Source organism: Phycomyces blakesleeanus (assembly GCF_001638985.1).
Source record: "Phycomyces blakesleeanus NRRL 1555(-) unplaced genomic scaffold PHYBLscaffold_9, whole genome shotgun sequence".
NCBI lineage: Eukaryota > Fungi > Mucoromycota > Mucoromycetes > Mucorales > Phycomycetaceae > Phycomyces > Phycomyces blakesleeanus.
This window is the reverse complement of record NW_017265142.1, coordinates 856005-873590: the sequence shown is the minus strand read 5'-3', so window position 1 is coordinate 873590 and position 17586 is coordinate 856005. Positions and strand designations below refer to the sequence as shown.

Here is a 17586-nt window from a genome sequence, read left to right as displayed (position 1 = left end):
TTTTTTGTGTAGGAATATAGATATACCTTATATGCACTGTAAGAAAAAAATTGCCAGGTTATTGCCTTTCACCAGCGTACAAGGAAATTGTCACTGTAGTAAATAGCGGACATTATAACTTTGCAACCGTATAAATTATATAGAACTGTATAATTCCTATGGTCACGGAGTTATAATGTCTGCCAATACAATCTTGGCTTTTAGTTAAGTAAAAGTATTTACAGCAAATACTATTTATGGGAGTTCAAATTACTTTTTTTTAATCTAATACAGTAAAAAACACTATATAAGGCGTGCAATTTGAAAATTTAAGGTGCACAATTCGAAAATTTAAGGTGCACAATTCAAGAATTTAAGTCGCACATTTGAGTGTATGTTATATTATGTAAAAAATGAGAAATCACAAAGGTTCTTTACTTTCACATTTTTGTGAACTGGTTTACAGAATGCTAGACAATGTTATGGTAGTCCTCATTACTAAGACTATGCCATCCATCTTCGATTCTGGTGAGAATAGTCTCATTGTCATTCAAACTCTTTCTTTGCACTCTGTTCTTCACCACTTTCCAAAACATCTCAATAGAATTGAGTTCTGGAGAGTATACCGGAAGGTAGACCAAATTGTATCCCCTGGAGGAGATATATTGACTGATATCTGCACTCTGGTAGATGGGTGCATTATCCATCACCAGGAAGTTCTCCTTCATATCGGCATACTTGTCCATCTCACCAAGAACAGCTTTCACAAACATAAAGAAATGCCCGGCCACTGTACCCTTTGAGCCAGACTCACCAGAAGAGGACTGCTTGCAGAACTTAGGATTTCTCAAGCTGACGTATATAAGTCCTTTGGCTGATATAGCCTCAAGAATGGTAAGAGGGTGGGACCTGGTGGTTGGGATGGTGGTGACTCTCTTCTTTCCCTTCTTGGACCATCCTCTTCTGTGCCGCATGTGGTGATCCAGACACTTGGATGTTGGATTTATCACATATAAGAACATATTCATATTGGGATAGCGTAGTAGCTATCATCTTGTCAGTATAAAATATATATAAACGATTAAGTAATCAGCCCAATAATTATTACAGTTAGTACTGTAGATAATATCTTAAAGATTGTTAAGATAATTATATCATACTGCTGGGTAAACTGTGTCAGATCGATATGGAGCTAATTTAGTAGGAAGTCCTAAAGCTCTAGTATAAAAGAGAAAAGAATAGCTAAGAGCTAAAGAAGTACGATTTATGACTTGATGTCATAATTGTAACACCGACACTAGTTAAGCAGTAAATACACTCTAATAACCAAATATAATAAAGGAAGAAAGCCTTAAGAAACTAAGACGTAATGACAAGAGCAGATTGTGTTTTCTTATAAAAAGGGACACTTTTTATTTATGAATAAAGAAAACTTATATACAGTCTCAAAGTATTTCTATACGTCTCTATTATCAAATATTTTATTTTTCTATTGTTTCGTACCTGAAATACCACACCGCATGTTGATATCGAAGGCAGACTCGTCCAAGAAAACACAGTTGGTCATGTATTTGGCACTTGTTTTCTTCATCTAAAGAATCCAGTTATATCTTGCCTCGATATTCTCCTCACTGTTCTTTGCTACAGGCTGCTTATAGACCTTTTTGAATGTGAGATTGCATTCGTTGGCCATAAACCTCCTGACAGTCTCTTTTGACATGTTGATCTTGCCAAACACTGAGACGAGATGGTTCATCATGTCTTTAATGTAGACAGATGCATCTTCGGCAACAAATTCTTTAATGCACTTCTTGTGCTCATTGGTCAGTCCTTTTTTCCCACCCTTCTTGCCACGGTTGAACAAGTTATCCGGGTCTTCATCATACTTCTTTATCCAACATTGTGCCACTCTGGCGCTTATGTTCAATTGCTTTGCTGCAACCTTAGCACTAAGCAACTTCTTATCCTTCAGCTTAAAAAACTTGATGATGTCCTCATCAGTGTAAGTATTACGCTGACGAGTAGTCTTGCTTCTTTTTGGTGGGGGGATGCTTGGACTTCCCACTTGGTTCTCTGTCTGGGTACTCTAAATTGGATTTATATATTTAAATACGTTTTTAATTACCACTTTTTTTAAAAAAAAATACCTCTGAGACTTCTGAAATCCTATCTCTATTTCTTGCTTCAAGGAATTGGGAATGAGTTGCTATTGTCTTAAGACCATTATAATCCTCATCAACTATATAACTCAAAGCTTGTGAACTATTTTCATTAACGCTCTTTCCTTGACCATCTTCATACACGAATTTAAAGGAGGACATTTTGTTCTAGTAGAAGCTGAGATAATTGAGAAAGGAAGTGTATATTGTTTTCTTTATTACAAATAAAGCTTTATACATGCAATTCTTTTTGTGAAATTCAGTCACAAAAGTTAATAGAGTCAGTCACAATGTATTACAGTAAGCCACGTTATATACACTGGAACTAAGGCTTTTGGTTTTATAGCTTCTTGTTGCCACTAACATTTTGAAAAAATCTTTTTATTTCTTAGATGTCATATATAAATGGGACTTGATGCACTTCTTGCATGATTTTCTGCAAAGAAAAATAATAATACGTGCTTGGTACATCACTTTTTGTTTTTCTAAAAAAGAAATTAAAATCTTAAAAGTGCATCTTATTTTTTTAAATTGTGCGCCTTATTATCTCGAATTATGCACCTTAAATCCTCAAATTGTGCATCTTAAATTTTTGAATTGCGTGCCTTACAAATGTTTTTTACTGTAAAATCTTTTAAAATAGTAAAATTATATCATTTTTAGATAAATATTTCTCTTTTTATAGAAAATTTGGAGAATACAATTTGTTGGATTTCAGATTATTTTTTTCTAATCCAATCAAATAAGCTAAATATAGTAGAGCTATACCTTTTTTAAGTATATATATTCTTCTTATAATTGGTCTAGCTGTTGTACTCAACATAATCATAAATTCAAATAGAGCACACAGACAATAAGACAAAGACATATTGAATAAGCAACCAGTATCAATTATACATCATTTCTCACACTATCGTTAAATAAAGAATGTACTGATAACAAGGTCACACACCTTAGTCAACATCACTAATCACTCAAACAAGAGTGTGGGTAATAACTTAACAATATATTATCTATCATATAAGAAAACAGACATCACATGATATGCTCATATCATTATTCTAAATACACACACAATGTCTATATAAACTCACATAGCAAATAGTAATAGAACAGCATCCCTCTTTTCATCAATAAACAAAGTCTCACCGTACTTCTTGTCTGCACTTTGTTTTTCTTTCTTTTTTTTTAAAAAATATAACACCAGCAAATGCATTATGTTTTAAATGAAAATATTTTTTATTAAAAAAAAACCTTGGAACTGAAAAAAGACATATAAAAAACAATGGGAAAAAATAGAAACGAAATTGAGAGAAGTGTATTAAAAAGAAGTGTAAATAATATATATTATATGTGAAAAGCCTATAGTTTGATTTCATTAACTAAATTAATTAAATTAATTAATATCAGTGATATTTTTACTCAGTTGCTAAATACAATTTCTTTCATAAAGAATTACTTGGATATAGATTTATTAATTTACTGTTATTTAAAGAAGTATACCTTTCTTTTCTTTCTTATGTCATTTATTGCAGTTCTCCATTTTTGAGAAAGCATATGACGGACTGCCCATGAGTTTTTAAATCTATTAAGGGATATATTCTTCTCCAAGGCTTTTTTCTCAACCTTGTGAACAAGATAATTCTTCTGAAAAGACATTAAGTTACCCCATGAAGGAATAACATCCTTATTAATAAATGCATTGAATGTGTTTTTTATCACATGAAGCATAATTTTTTCTGTAATATAGTACATGTCTGCACCAGTCTGTGGATTTCCTCCGCCTAAACACAATGTCATTGTAGATTTTATCCCTTTGGCAGATAAATCACTTGACTCTGATTGGGAGTTTTTATCAGACCTTGGGATATCTCGACTGTCATTGTCACCAATATTTTGCCCTGACTGGGCCTCTCTTGACTCAACACATTGTTTGTCTCTTCTGTACGTCCCTCCAGAAGTACCCAAGGAGATGAAAGCAGAAATACTTTCAGATACAACCTCTTCGAAAGTGGTTTGGTTATTGTTTGTTTATGGGTTTTTAATTGTTGATATTTTTGTGTGTAAAGAATGAAGAAGTAAATAATTAAATTTTAAAAGTGTTAATTAAAATATATTTTTCACAGTCATAACTATGCTTAGAAACAATAAATTACTGTATAAGAATACGATTTTAATGAAAAGCAACTTTTAAAAACATAATGTATACAATGATATCCATATAAAACAATAAACTTTTATATCATAAAACTTACACTCTTGATACTTTTTTCTTTACACTATTCTTTGTAGCCTACCCAAAACAAAAGATGAACACAAACACTTCTGCAACTCGTATTTCTGGAAGTGACAGTGCCATTAGTGCAACTGATTATATGGATGTTGCATAAGATTTTGTTGTCCTTGCTCCTTCCCTCCAAGAAAGAAACTAATTGCTGTTTAACAGTACTGATCAAGCCTCTTTGGACGAATTCTATGGTTGAGAAAGGGCACGAGAAGTTTTCACTTTTACTCTCTACCAACAGAAAAGAAACCAAGAGGTGATTACCAGTCCCAACATGGCGTTTTTGAATGCAGTCCTTAATCAAGACATTGGTAGAGCCAAAGAAAATGATTTTGAAGCATTCATGGCTCCAGGAAGTATGCACACTATTAGTAATTCAGTAGATGTCGAATTCAACAATGATTATACTGAAACCAACGAAGCTGAATACAATGATAGTGATAATAGCAATGACTATTCGTATGGTAAGAGTAAAAAACAAAAGTTATAACAGACTTATGAGGTTTAACAGTTGGAGAATTTATTTATACATACATATACGTGTTACAAAATCTGTTCATGGATATTTGCATATTTGCAACCCAGTAAATATAAACACTCTTGCAATCAAGTCTGATTTTGTTACTGAGAACGTGAACCAAGAGTCCCACCTCCCTTTTTATGAGCCTAATACAGTGAGGGGCAAAAAGGATCACTTTTTTTAAGATCCCGATTGTTCTCCAAAATATATCTATTTTTCATGCTTAAAGAAAAGAAGCAAATACAGCACTTACAGCTCCCAAACTACTTCAGATTAAAGTTGAAAGCACTTGTTCTTATTATTTTATACAAGAGTCTTTATTTTAGTACTTGGTACTATGACCATTTGCATCTATTACAGCTTGACATTTTCTGTTCATGCTCTGGACCAAACTCTGCAAATACTTCTGGGGGATTAACTTCCGTTCCCTTATTACGGCATGTCTCAAATGGTAAATGCTATACAGGTTGTATCTGTTCATACGCACCCTATGCTTGAGATATGTCCAGAGATGCTTGATTGGATTCAAGTCTGGACTTTGAGGTAGCCAGCTGCCCAAAAGTTTCACCTTGTTTTTTTTCTTCCATTCTTTTGTCAGCGCACTCACATGCCAGCTAGTGTTATCCTCTTGCAGTCGAAATCTTCTCCAGCTATCTTTCTCTTTGAATGCCTTTAAAGAAGGGAGGTAGGCTCTTTCCAAGGTTGTAACATACTTCTTGGAATCGATATTTCCAGGCACAACGTCTAAAACTCTGACAGCCTTTCCATAGAAGCACCCCCAGACCATAATGGAGACACCTCCAAACTTCACAGTTGGCGGGACAAAGTTGGGTTTAAAGCCCTTGCCATTTGGCCTGAGAACGCACCGGCACCCATCACTTCTGTGGAGCTGGATCTTTGACTCATCAGACTAGATGACGGAATTCCAATCTGTTGTTTTCCAGTGCAGATGTTCCTTAGCCCATTGCAATCGCTTTTTACGATTGATTTCCAAAATCTTTGGTTTCAGAATCATCTTTTGAGAGTATATTCCAGCCTTGCAAAGAAACTTTCTCAAAGTCTTTACAGAAACTGGTGTGGGCAAGGTTCTAGCAATGGTACTCATTGGCTGTGTTGGATCATGGCTAATCTGAAGCATAATTCCTCTTTTGTCTCTCTCATTTAACTTTAAAGGTCTACCAGGTCGTGGTGCAGCCATATGCGAGCCAGTTTTTTTGTAGCTCTGAAGAACACGCTTCACCACGTCTTTGCTTACGCCTACTTTTTTGGCAATGTCAACCTGACTAGTGCCATTCTTAACACTCTCATGGACAATGATTGCACGAGTTGTATTATTGGTGTTTTTATGTTCATTGGTGGAAATCTTAGTAATCTTTTTTGTGCATTCGGTTTGATTGTTCATTTCATAAAATGTTAATTTAAGAAAAAAAAAGAAAGACTATTACATTTGCTGATTTCGGCATTTTAAAAAAAAGGCGATTCTTTTTGCCCCTCACTGTACATACGCAGAGGCTGCCACCCTGGAGTTATTCTCTATGTTTGTTGAGAATAACATATCTTGCAATGTTTTTGATAAGTGTATTAATATTGTAAATAAATACATGGCAGAACGCAGATTGCATAAGTATATAATTAAAAGTGAATTATTTATATGTAAGCTTATCATCATTTTAGCTGCAACAAATGCACTTCTGTCATATTAAAAGATGGACAAGATATTGAAGGATGAATACACTGCTCGTACAGCTACTTATGACATGTGCATGGAAGGTTGCGTCCATTTCCGTGATATAGAAGCTGGTAATCTGATAGACAAGGAAGAACAGTGTTTTTGCTGTGGTAGCCAATAGTTCAGATGTGAGAGAGATACTCTGATTCCTGTGCAGACCTTCAAGGTTGCGCATCTCTTGCAACAACTGAGATTCAAGCTGGGGAATAGTCAAGAACATGCCAAAATGACGTATGGTTGAAGTCATATCATAGGTAGTCCTTTTGGTGTGTTGTCAGATGTGTTTGACAGTGGTGCTGTCCGCAGACTGTGTGAAGGTGGTATAGTTGGCCAGGATGACATCTTGGTTACCATGTTTGTTGACCAGTTCAACCTCTTTGATCATACCAAGATGTTGGCAGCTATAATTCATGTTGTCAATCTAAATATTGATCCAAAAGAAAGATATAATATAAGACCTTATATATAAATATACTAATAAAATATATTTAGATATGAGAGCAACAACATAATGCAGCTGGCGATTATATCTGGACCAAAACACTCAAGGTATATAGAGTCATTTCTTGAGCCAATCATTGAGGATTTTTGTATACCGGCCACTTTGGGTATTCAGATTTAGACTGTTGCTAGACAAATTAATGTAAAGATTCATCTTGTCATAACAACTGGTAATAATCCAGTCGTGTCAGACTTGATGAACCTGGCCCATCACAATTCTTTCTTTAAATGTCAAGCTTGCCTTTCCAAAGATGTTTCCAAACATCACACAATATGTTTTTTTTGGTGATGAATTGCCTGTTCATATGAGAACTTTAGAAAGTCTCTGTCAATTGGAGGGAAATGTAAGTACTTAATTATTGAATTATTGAAATATTAATACTTTCTTTTTAGAGTTACAGTGTCAATGGTCCAAATGCTTTCAGGGATCTTCCTACACTGACTAGTCCTGCTTTCTTTGGGCTCAATAAGATGCATCTACTTAGACATGATATAGGCAAACAACTATACAAAGCATTGGGTGAAAAGTTTCAGATCAGTCCTGAGATTGCAGACAATGCAGACCAGTAGCAATCACAGCAACAGCAAAAACAGCAAAGCATATACACATTTGCCCTAAATGTCAGGCTTAACCAGATCGACAGATCAATTACCAAGTACAGGGCAGACATTCCAGCAATATTTACTGGTAGTTGGTGGTTGCTCAAGAAAACAACTGGTCAACAGAAGGCGGTCAACTGGTTGGACTTTCTTCTGTTTGTTGTGCCAACTGTGGTGGTAAAGAACTTTGTCCTTGCCAAAACCAGAAATGCTGTGCAAGATCTGGTAAAGGCCTGCACTATTGCCCAGCAGTGGAAAGTGACAGAGAGAGAAGTCAACATCATGGAAGAGTAAGTCAATAACATATATATTAAACAATGTTTTAATCACTTTTATAGAGCAATTGGTTGCTGGCATGTATTCCTTCGTCACGAAGTTGCAGAAAAAAGGTTAGAGCCCACAATTTTTGTGATAAACCAGCACATGCTGACTCATCTCAGCTACATGATGAGAGAGATGGGCCCACTGCAGGCATACAGCTGCCACCTAATCAAACGCACCATTGGTGAATACAGGGCAGCAATCCAGTCTTGGAAGGAGCCAGGGAAAAATATGGAAAACATCCTGTTATGTAAGGCTAGGGTTAAACATTGCCTTGGTAGTCAGGCGTCCCGTAGAAGACTAATGGACAGGAGAACCAGCAACTTCGAAGTTGCAAGTAACAATATTGCTGGTCCCCAACTTTGGTCAAACCCAACCAGAAAGTCTTTGGGTGTTGTGGCAGATGAGTGTGAAATGAACTACCACAATCTAATTAGTTCATTAGCGTGTTTATGGTTGAAGAAACCACCAACGTAGTTTGCACCACAAAGATGTGGAAGAACAATGTGGTATATAGAGTCTGATCTTCATTTGAAGGCAGGCATGTTTAAGCCAATGACCTTGTTATACTTGAACACCTGAATGAGTAAGTGTAATGAGTTATGTTTTATAGTGTTATATTATTAATCACGTTTCAATTAATTTTTTCAAAGGTATGAATTTGTTCACAAATTCTTTTCTCAGTCTGTCTTGGAAGAGACCAGGCTCTTTGCCATTTGTGGTATACACACCACAATTGAGTGAAGAACAGACCCCACAACCAAACACTGGTTCCTTCTTGCTAATGGACCTGGCAAGTTAACAATCTCCAGAACTGTTACACACCAGGCACACGTACACTACATACTCATACAGTGTAAATCAACCATTACACAACAGGGATTTCAATTACAGAGATTTGAATAGTAGCAAATATAAAAACAATATTATTCTGTCTCTTTAATAAATAACACTCTCACGGTATCTACTTTTCCCATTATTAAGATACTAACCCATAAACAGTCCCGAATACCTCACCATTGTTGACTGTCTGCGTGGAATCTGGCCCAACAATGAGGAGAAGTTTCCTGTGTGGGAAAGTCTAACACTCAGTGAGATTAAAGTAGTGGAGATGAAGTCCATCACAGGGATGGCTGGTCTCATTCATGATATCAACAATGAAACCATTAGACATGTGGTATTTCCTCATCCACATTATTACAAATAGTTTTTTTCCTCTTCTTTTTTTTTCTATATATGCAAATATAAATCCTTTTTTTTAATCTAATTATTCACTAATGTGAAGTACATTGACATGGTTAATTATTTGAAATCAGAGTTGATACTGAAACTCAAGTTGAATATATATTTAGTTAATTGGTTGTGTTTTTATCTCTGACAATTTCGGAAGAGAAAAAAATATATAGCCCTTGTATTTTTATCAGAAATGGCTATTCAACTTAAAAATAAGAAAATAAAATAAAATAATGGCTCCATGAGACAAACCTAAATTTAAAGCTTTCTAAATGTAGAAAAAATATTTGATAATTGAAAAAGCGGCTTTTTTCTTCAAAATTTGGCAGGTTGTTTCAAATAATTGTAGATTGTTTTCTACAGTGTGTTGAGAGAATTGCATCGAGAGAATTGAGCCACATCATATACAATTCCAATTGTAATTCATCATCTGTTTTTTAATTATTTACCAAAACACCCTGTCAATTTTTATTTTTTTGTTAATGATTTGTTTCATTTTGGCTATATAGAATGAGCTTTTTAAAGTATAGTTGTTTAGTATATTCCTTTTTGTAACTAGAGCCCTTATTCTAGAAATTTTGTCAGTTCTCTCGACAGTTACATGGTCAAAAACACTATGTAATTGTTGAGGGAATTGACAAATACACCTGGCTTAGGGTGAAATTGACTTACTTCCAACTCTGCTAAAATCAAAGAAGTACACCTCTGTTTTTCAAGGTTAAATAAGTTCTCAAAGACATGATCCTAAAAGACAAAAAATGAATGGAAGATTTTGTAATATGTGTTGCTTATTTATATTAAAAATTGATGGAGGTTTAATAGTTAATAGCTCCTCCATGCTTCTTCCTAACTAATATCATACGATCTTTAATGCTCAGGCAAAACTTCACACAAGTACTTGCTGTGATTTCTGCCCACTCCTTCAACAAAGCAACGTCCAGTTCTTTTAGCGTGGTAGGCTGGGGTCTTTTATCTCTAACCTTGTTATCAAGGTAGCTCCACATATTCTCAATTGGATTGAGATCTGGACTTTTTGCAGGCCATAGTAAGATAGCCACATCGTTTCTTTTTTTCCACTGTTCCGCCAACTTGCTCTTATGTGGTTTGGCATTGTCTTCTTGAAGAAGGTAGGTGGTGGTGTCCTTGTCAGGAAGGGCAGCAAGAAATGGGAGATAGTTGTCCCTCAGTGTCTGGACATACATTTCTTTTGTCATGTAGTCATCTAATATAACTAGTGGGCCAACACCTCCTGCCCAAATACATCCCCAAACTGATACTGAACCACCCAACCCTTGCACTGCTGGTACCAGACAGTCATCGTCATACTTTTCATGCGGTTGGCACCAAACATATTGCTGTCCACCTTTCTGAAAAAGGGTGAATCTGGACTCATCACTCCAGATTACTGATGTCCATTCATCATTCCAATTTTTTCGCTCCCTAACCCATTGCAAGCGTGCCTTCTTATGTGTTTCATCTAGGTAAGGCTTGGCTACAGCAACACAAGAGCAAAGGTCCATATCGTGCAAATATTTGCGTACTGTTGCTTGACTGATTGAGATGTCATGCATCTCTTTAACACTGCGCGTGATGGTAGCTAATGTGTCGCATCTATTTTTTTTTGCGGTGAACTTCAAATAACAAATTGCCCGTGGTGATAGCTTCTTAGAGGCCCTAGGATGCTCCTTCTCAGCGCACGTCTTCTTTGTCTTGTATTTTTTAATTATACAATAAACAGTTGATTGGGGTATGCCTTCTGCATGTGAAATCTCATAGGAGCTACGTCCTTCTTTATATCTTCCAATAATCATTCCTTTTTCGAAATCTGTTGTCTTATAATATGAGTTGGTAGTTTTAGCTTTATTGTTCTTTGGCATTGTGATTTGTTTTATTAGAGAGATTACAGAATTAAAATAAAAGGAAAATAGAGAATGGTCTTCTTGCATAGAAAGAAGTAATGGCGGAGTTGGAAGTAAGTCAATTTCACCCTAAGCCAAGTGTATATCCATTTGGAATCAAATAAATTAATATGAAAAGTAATTTTTCTTTCAATTCTCTCAATGCAACTTCCTTGACAATTCTCTTGTATGCTGGTGAATGATATTTCTTAAAAAATCTGGCAAACCTGGCAACTTTCTTAATTTCCTACAAGCTTTATCATGTTTAGCTTGTTTGCAGCTTAATTAGGCATATGAATACTGATATTAGAGACGTTTGTGGACTCAGATTTATAGAGTTACACAGAATATTAGCTAAAAAAAAGACTTTTTTGAAACTCAAATTTTCAACTTGTATTGCCGTATTTAGCTTATTTCTGTTACATAAAATTGTAGGACATTCATTTTAACTAAACGTACAAGCTGTCATTATTGATTGTGACTTGATATTCAGTAATGAAAACATTACTGTTACTTGAAAGGGCCGCACCTTTCCCTTTTTCTTTAATAAAGTCTTAAAATGTCTCGTTTTGATCCTATTATTGAACTAATGGATCATTACATAAATCACAACTCTCGGCATATTGCTGAAGAACAAGAGCTAGGATGGGTATCTGTTCCTGAACAGCAAGAGGAACATGCAGATATTTACGAAGATCAAGAGCCCACTAATGAAGAAATTCAAGAAGCACTTGCTTAATACGCCCGAGACCGTGAGCAGGAAGGGGAATGCATAGCTGTCTCCTTGCATTGTCAAGGTTGCTTAGACCCAGGCACCTTGTCTAATGAAGATTCTAAACTTTTGTTTAGATTCACACAGCCTGAGATATAATTAAATCATTGCTTTCAAGAAAAAAAAGTACTAATTTAATATATTTATAAAACCAGATATGCTCCTTGGCCACTCTTCTTGAAATGGGAGACATCGTCTACTTTTGAGAAGGCACTCCAAGTGAATTTTCTCTGCCAATGACACTGGCTCTAATGATTGTGCTTCGCAGAATGGTTTTCCCTGCTTGCTTAGTAGATTTATCTCTGCTCTTTGGAAAGGGAAAGTCTACTCTCATTGTCATCTTCAATGAAATAATAGAGAAGATTTATATTAAGTTCTATCCAGTCTTGAAGTTTGACTACTGTCAATTCTGGGAATCAAACCTGATGCGCTTCAGCCAAGCCATTAGAGAAAGACGTAAATAACACTTACAAAATATAATATTAGTTTAATAGTACTTACGTTTTATATATTATTTAGATAAAAGCACCGGCAATGTACTGTGTTGGGTTTATTGATGGAACCTTCAACAAGATAGCAAGGCCCATTGTTGATCAAGAGGGGGCATACAATGGCCATTACGTGAGTGAAAGATTGAATATATATATCTGACACATGTCTTTACTCAATTTATATACTCTTTATAGCGAGGACATGGTTTGAAATACCAAGCAGTGGTAACACCCGATGGTATTACTTCGTTCATTATGGGGCCAGACAATGGTAGGAATCACAACGTGTGCATGTACCGCGAAAGTCAATTGGATGCCATGATGTGCATAGCATTTAACTTTACAAACATAAATGGTCCATGCTATTACTTGTATGGTGATCCGGCATATACTGCATCAGATCATATGATGATCCCTTTCAGAAGACGTAAGTATTGTACAGTTATCTATCTCGACAGTAAAGTCTTATGGTTTGCATATTGTCTGTTTTAGAAACGGCTGATGAGCAAGAACTTGCTATCAACAAAAGTATGTCTGCTGTGCGAATTTCCGTGGAGCACAAGTTTGCTCATGTCGGGAGTCTGTGGGCTTTCTTAAAGTACTCACAGACCCAAAGAAGTGGTCGGTCCCCAGTGGGACTATATTATATTGTTGGAACGTTCTTGAAGAATCTCCATGTCTATTATAATGGAGGAAACCAGACAAGCAAAAAGTACGGTGTTGCTCCTCCTACACCAGAGCAGTACATTTATGGATTATTAAACCAATAATATTTTTTTACTCCAAACTATCTGTAATGCAAAGAAATTTGATGACTATTATGACATGTTTTACATATATATATTTTTATTGTTTTTTAAGACCTTAAAGCAGGTATCTCTGCATATTGTACTTGAAACGAGCCTGTCTCTCCTCTAGCAGAGTCTGTCTCTGCTCCAGTGTTCTCTGCCTTGTCTCAATAGCCAGAAATCCTCTTTCGACATTCTTCTCCAACCTGCGCATTAAGGTAAGTACCTCACCATCACTTATTCCAGTCACCATACTGGACAATTCATTCTGAAAGGACTTGAACATTTCTCTGGCATCAGAAAAGTTGGCCATTGATTGATCGACTAGATGTCCAGAAGAACTGCCCTCTACTTTATCTGTACATTTCTTTTGTTCAACAACTCTCAATGGATTGTTGGACTTCAATAAAGTCGCTCTCTCCACGACTTTATCTGCAGCTGCCTGCTTCTGGACTTCTTCCTCAGAAGCCAATTGCTTTTTCATAGCCTTGCTCCGATCTCCTTCAGCCTCCTTTAAAAACTTATAGTATTAAACACATTGATATTCGACAAATATACCTAATACAACGTGAAGATTACCAATTCAACAAGCTGAAAGAGAAGCTGATCGAGATCAGAGTAGCTTTTGTTTGACCCTGTCATTTTTTTTCTTGGGTCTGTCTTGCTTTGAACTGCTTGACCAGATTCTTATGTCTCTGCTTGAGTGTTGAGACACCAATTTTGTTGCCTTTACCTCTGGCATCATTGATCTTTTTGAGGATTTCATCCCAGGCAGTACCTGATTGCCCATGACCAGCATATTAGAGCTGTCAGTGGATCAACAATTCTGCAAGGAGTCTGTCTCTTTCAGTGATCAGATTTATCTTGTAATTAAATCTGATGGAAGCATCTGCAGCAAAAGTATTCATATGTGCGTTCATGTTTAAAACCAAGTGAAGGAAAAGTGGTAAAAACGCGTATTATGATAGTAGAATGTTTATAAAATTAAAATTAAAAGTGACTTTTTTGGGTGTTACAATTATCAGCTTGCCGTTAGTTTAGAGCAGAAAATAAACGAGTATGAGAGGCTACCAATTTGAATAAGGTTTGAAAGATTTTCTACCAAACTTTAATCAAGTTGGTAGAATAGTGTCTCTATACAGATGTGTATGTAACATCGGGTTTCCTTTAAGACAATGAGCTCATGCAAAAAGTTGAAAATCTGAGTTCACAAACGTCTGTATTAAAATAAAAGTTTATCACAGAAGACTCTTAAAGCTATGTTAAGAAGTCAAGAACTCATAATATTTATTATTAATCCAGGAAAACCATTGATAATTGAATATCACGCTGCCCTTTTTTTTAGAAAATAAAACATCTTTATAAGGCATACTATGACATATAAACATTTATAAATGAAATCAATGCAATCCAAGTAGTAAAAAACAACTTTGCAGAATTTATTATGTTTTTATACTGATATTCAGTTATTGTACTGAGGCTTAGATTTTTCTCTTTTCAAAAGTAAACAACAAGTGTTTTTTAACTACACTAACATTTTTTTCTTTTCTTTAATCAATATCATAAAATCAATGGTACATTTAGTAGTTCTTATACTAAATAATGTTGTTATAGAATAATGCTGCTATGTATATATGAATATTGGGATAAATATATCAATGTTAATAGATTTTAATGGTAAATTACTAATCAAACTTCATTTTGATCATAATTAGGCTTGAATTTTCTAAACTATTAAAGGTATAAATGTCCAAAATGAAAGTATGAGTAAAGTGTAGAAACTATCAAATATAAAGGTCTAAATTATTTTATGCTCATTCAATATCAATTGTATGCTATTTAAAATAAATTCTTTCAGAATGCAAATACTAATTTTTTTCTTTCTTTCTTCTTTTTATTTATGTATAGATTAAAAGCCTTTCAGTTATTATTATAGTTTTTTGGCTTGCTTTATACAAAGTGTCTATTAATTAGTTAAAGATACTGCTACAGGTTGTAGAAGTACTTTTATGCATATTGTATCTTGTTAGCCCCAATATTTTCAATGTGAAAAATAAATAAAAATGAGTTTTTTTTAATAAATTTGAGTGTTTGTAACCTTCTAAGAGCATCTGCAGCAGTTACATTAAAATTAATTTTTGCAACTGTTTTAATGTAGATTCCGAAATGTTCTCAAAAAATTGTCTGCAGCAGTTATATTTCAGACAACATTATAGATAATGTAGTCCATTTTTAAGGTCAGAAACATTACATGTAGTGTTACATTATAAATTGATATTATCTTTTTGAATCGTTTTCTTCCCTCTCACATCCTTTGTTAAAACGAACAATAGTCTATAGAAATGAGCAAAGAAATTCTCACAAATTATGCTCACTATTAATCTGATAATATTGAAATTATTAAATTCATATTTTTAATGCATCAATAGAAAACAAATGTCCAATAAAATATATTTTAAGAAAAAGAATATGAACAAAATCATTAGTGAAGAACTGGAAACTTTAGACGGTCAAAAAGCTCAAATTGTTCCTTTGTAATGTAACTACAATTTGGCAATCTATTTTTAACTGGTATTCAATTCCTGGTGTGGCTATACTATACTAAATATAACACCACGGGAGATTTTTCTAGTGTTACAAATGACTGTTTTGTACGACGGTGGCTCGATTTCCTTTTTTGGATTTACTATTTTTGAAGCTTCACAATTTTAAAAATGGACCAAATTTGAAAAATAGAATGCTGACAAAAAAAAATCTTCAGTTTGAAAAAAATATTTTTATTTTTATTTTGTGGGTTGAAAATACGGGGGTCATAAAATACTAGGCTACCAGTACCAGCCTAGTACTGGCTGCTATTGCAGGGTAGACAGGAGCTGCTGGTACTGGTAGCTATTATTATAAATAAAAAGCTAGCTAGCTACTTCAATACAATTTACAAAATAAAAAAGCTATGGATAGAACCTTTCCATTTCATTGAGCTTGAAGTGTTTCAAACCTATATAGACGACAAGAATGATTAGTGGCTGCAATCTTTAAGAGTTGTTTCCAATAACTTATCTTTGATAATGATGATAATGAATAAATCTAGAGTAAGATATAAATTTGTTTTTATTAATATTCATATTGTATAGACTACTCCTAATGTCAACACACGTATCTTTATAAGCTTAAAATATTGTTGAATCTTATACTATTTCAAGATTAAATGTGATTAGTAAATGCCAATTAAAATAAATGATCTTTTATATTGTTTTTTAGAAGCCGTCATATATATCATACCATAGATTTTCGCAAGAAGAACATGTTATTTTATACTAGCATTAAAAGTTTGATTAGTAACTTGATCGTGTTAAAAAAATACAAAGTAAAGAATGTTTTGGTTTTTTTATTTTTATTTTTTCTTGGTTTTTTAAAATCTCAGCAAAATAATGCAATTTAATTGGTTTGTTCACAAAATAGACACGTTGTAACTTGAACAAAATTAAGGGGTACACGTTAATTCTATCTATCTTTTTGTCTTTACTTCCTTTACATTACAAACAACAATGAACAGAGTAACAAAAAAACTTGCCCCAGGAAGAGTATCAGTACCTACTCTGAGAATTCTGGGCCAACTCAACTTCAGTCTTGTTGACATTGGCAAGTCTTGCTCACTTTGTGAGAAGACCTTTAAAGATCACTGGAATCTTAAAAGACATTTGCAAAGATGCCATGACATAACGGAAACGGTTGCAGATGATATGAGCAATGTCCAGGAGACCGAATATCAAGATATACAGACAAGCGACAACCCAAAAAATCCGCTTACACCAAGTGAAAGTGTGGAAGAGGAATCAGACGTTGATAATGAATACTACAACAGTATCTTAAATTATGACGAGTGTGAAGAAAGTGATGATGGAAGTAGATTTGACAATAGTGATTTTGATGTTGAGAAAAACACAGAGCCAAACGCAGGCATTCCTCTGTTTAATTACATCTTGAACAACATGTCTGCTTTCGCCAATAACAACGAATCTTCAATAGATGAAGAGGATGAATTCCAGAGTGAAGTGTTTAACTCTACCACCTGGAACAGATTTACACCAAATACTCATCCATTTAAAGATATCCAGATGATGATTTTGCTCACACTTGTCAATAGTGATAACGACATGATTTCTTATAAAATGTTAAAGAAGATATTATTTACTATCAATCTTCTTCTAAAGATTCACGAAGAAGCTATTAGAAAAGACATTTCTTTCAAGTTGCCCCGGTTAGATGCACTCTAGAATTACTAGACATGGAAAAGATCGAACATCCCAATTT

The 17586-nt window shown here is 34.5% G+C and overlaps 7 protein-coding genes across 7 annotated transcripts; 5 read left to right on the top strand and 2 right to left on the bottom strand.

Moving 5' to 3' along the window:
• Positions 1-1570: 1570 nt before the first annotated feature.
• Positions 1571-2300, bottom strand: PHYBLDRAFT_167786 (Homeodomain-like DNA binding domain-containing transcription factor; the record flags this gene model as incomplete). The annotated part of the gene is made up of 2 exons (XM_018435721.1): positions 1571-2065; positions 2127-2300. 2 exons carry the CDS (start codon positions 2298-2300, stop codon positions 1571-1573), a joined length of 669 nt encoding a protein of 222 aa, XP_018292409.1.
• A 1591-nt stretch (positions 2301-3891) lies between these two features.
• Positions 3892-5126, top strand: PHYBLDRAFT_144818 (hypothetical protein; the record flags this gene model as incomplete). The annotated part of the gene is made up of 4 exons (XM_018431302.1): positions 3892-4201; positions 4431-4519; positions 4664-4886; positions 5008-5126. The coding sequence occupies 4 exons, from the start codon at positions 3892-3894 to the stop codon at positions 5124-5126; spliced, it is 741 nt and encodes a 246-aa protein (XP_018292408.1).
• Positions 5127-6648: 1522 nt separating this feature from the next.
• Positions 6649-9300, top strand: PHYBLDRAFT_144816 (hypothetical protein; the record flags this gene model as incomplete). Its single annotated transcript, XM_018431301.1, has 8 exons — positions 6649-6742; positions 6950-7086; positions 7173-7220; positions 7409-7516; positions 7566-7738; positions 7799-8062; positions 8111-8566; positions 9096-9300. 8 exons carry the CDS (start codon positions 6649-6651, stop codon positions 9298-9300), a joined length of 1485 nt encoding a protein of 494 aa, XP_018292407.1.
• Positions 9301-11485: 2185 nt separating this feature from the next.
• Positions 11486-11963, top strand: PHYBLDRAFT_144814 (hypothetical protein; the record flags this gene model as incomplete). The annotated part of the gene is made up of 2 exons (XM_018431300.1): positions 11486-11496; positions 11777-11963. The coding sequence occupies 2 exons, from the start codon at positions 11486-11488 to the stop codon at positions 11961-11963; spliced, it is 198 nt and encodes a 65-aa protein (XP_018292406.1).
• A 269-nt stretch (positions 11964-12232) lies between these two features.
• On the top strand, positions 12233-13257 carry PHYBLDRAFT_144813 (hypothetical protein; the record flags this gene model as incomplete). The annotated part of the gene is made up of 4 exons (XM_018431299.1): positions 12233-12452; positions 12523-12617; positions 12683-12914; positions 12980-13257. The coding sequence occupies 4 exons, from the start codon at positions 12233-12235 to the stop codon at positions 13255-13257; spliced, it is 825 nt and encodes a 274-aa protein (XP_018292405.1).
• A 94-nt stretch (positions 13258-13351) lies between these two features.
• On the bottom strand, positions 13352-13917 carry PHYBLDRAFT_67714 (hypothetical protein; the record flags this gene model as incomplete). Its single annotated transcript, XM_018441839.1, has 2 exons — positions 13352-13795; positions 13855-13917. 2 exons carry the CDS (start codon positions 13915-13917, stop codon positions 13352-13354), a joined length of 507 nt encoding a protein of 168 aa, XP_018292404.1.
• A 2903-nt stretch (positions 13918-16820) lies between these two features.
• Positions 16821-17549, top strand: PHYBLDRAFT_144811 (C2H2-type zinc finger transcription factor; the record flags this gene model as incomplete). Its single annotated transcript, XM_018431298.1, has 1 exon — positions 16821-17549. One exon carries the CDS (start codon positions 16821-16823, stop codon positions 17547-17549), a length of 729 nt encoding a protein of 242 aa, XP_018292403.1.
• Positions 17550-17586: the final 37 nt, after the last annotated feature.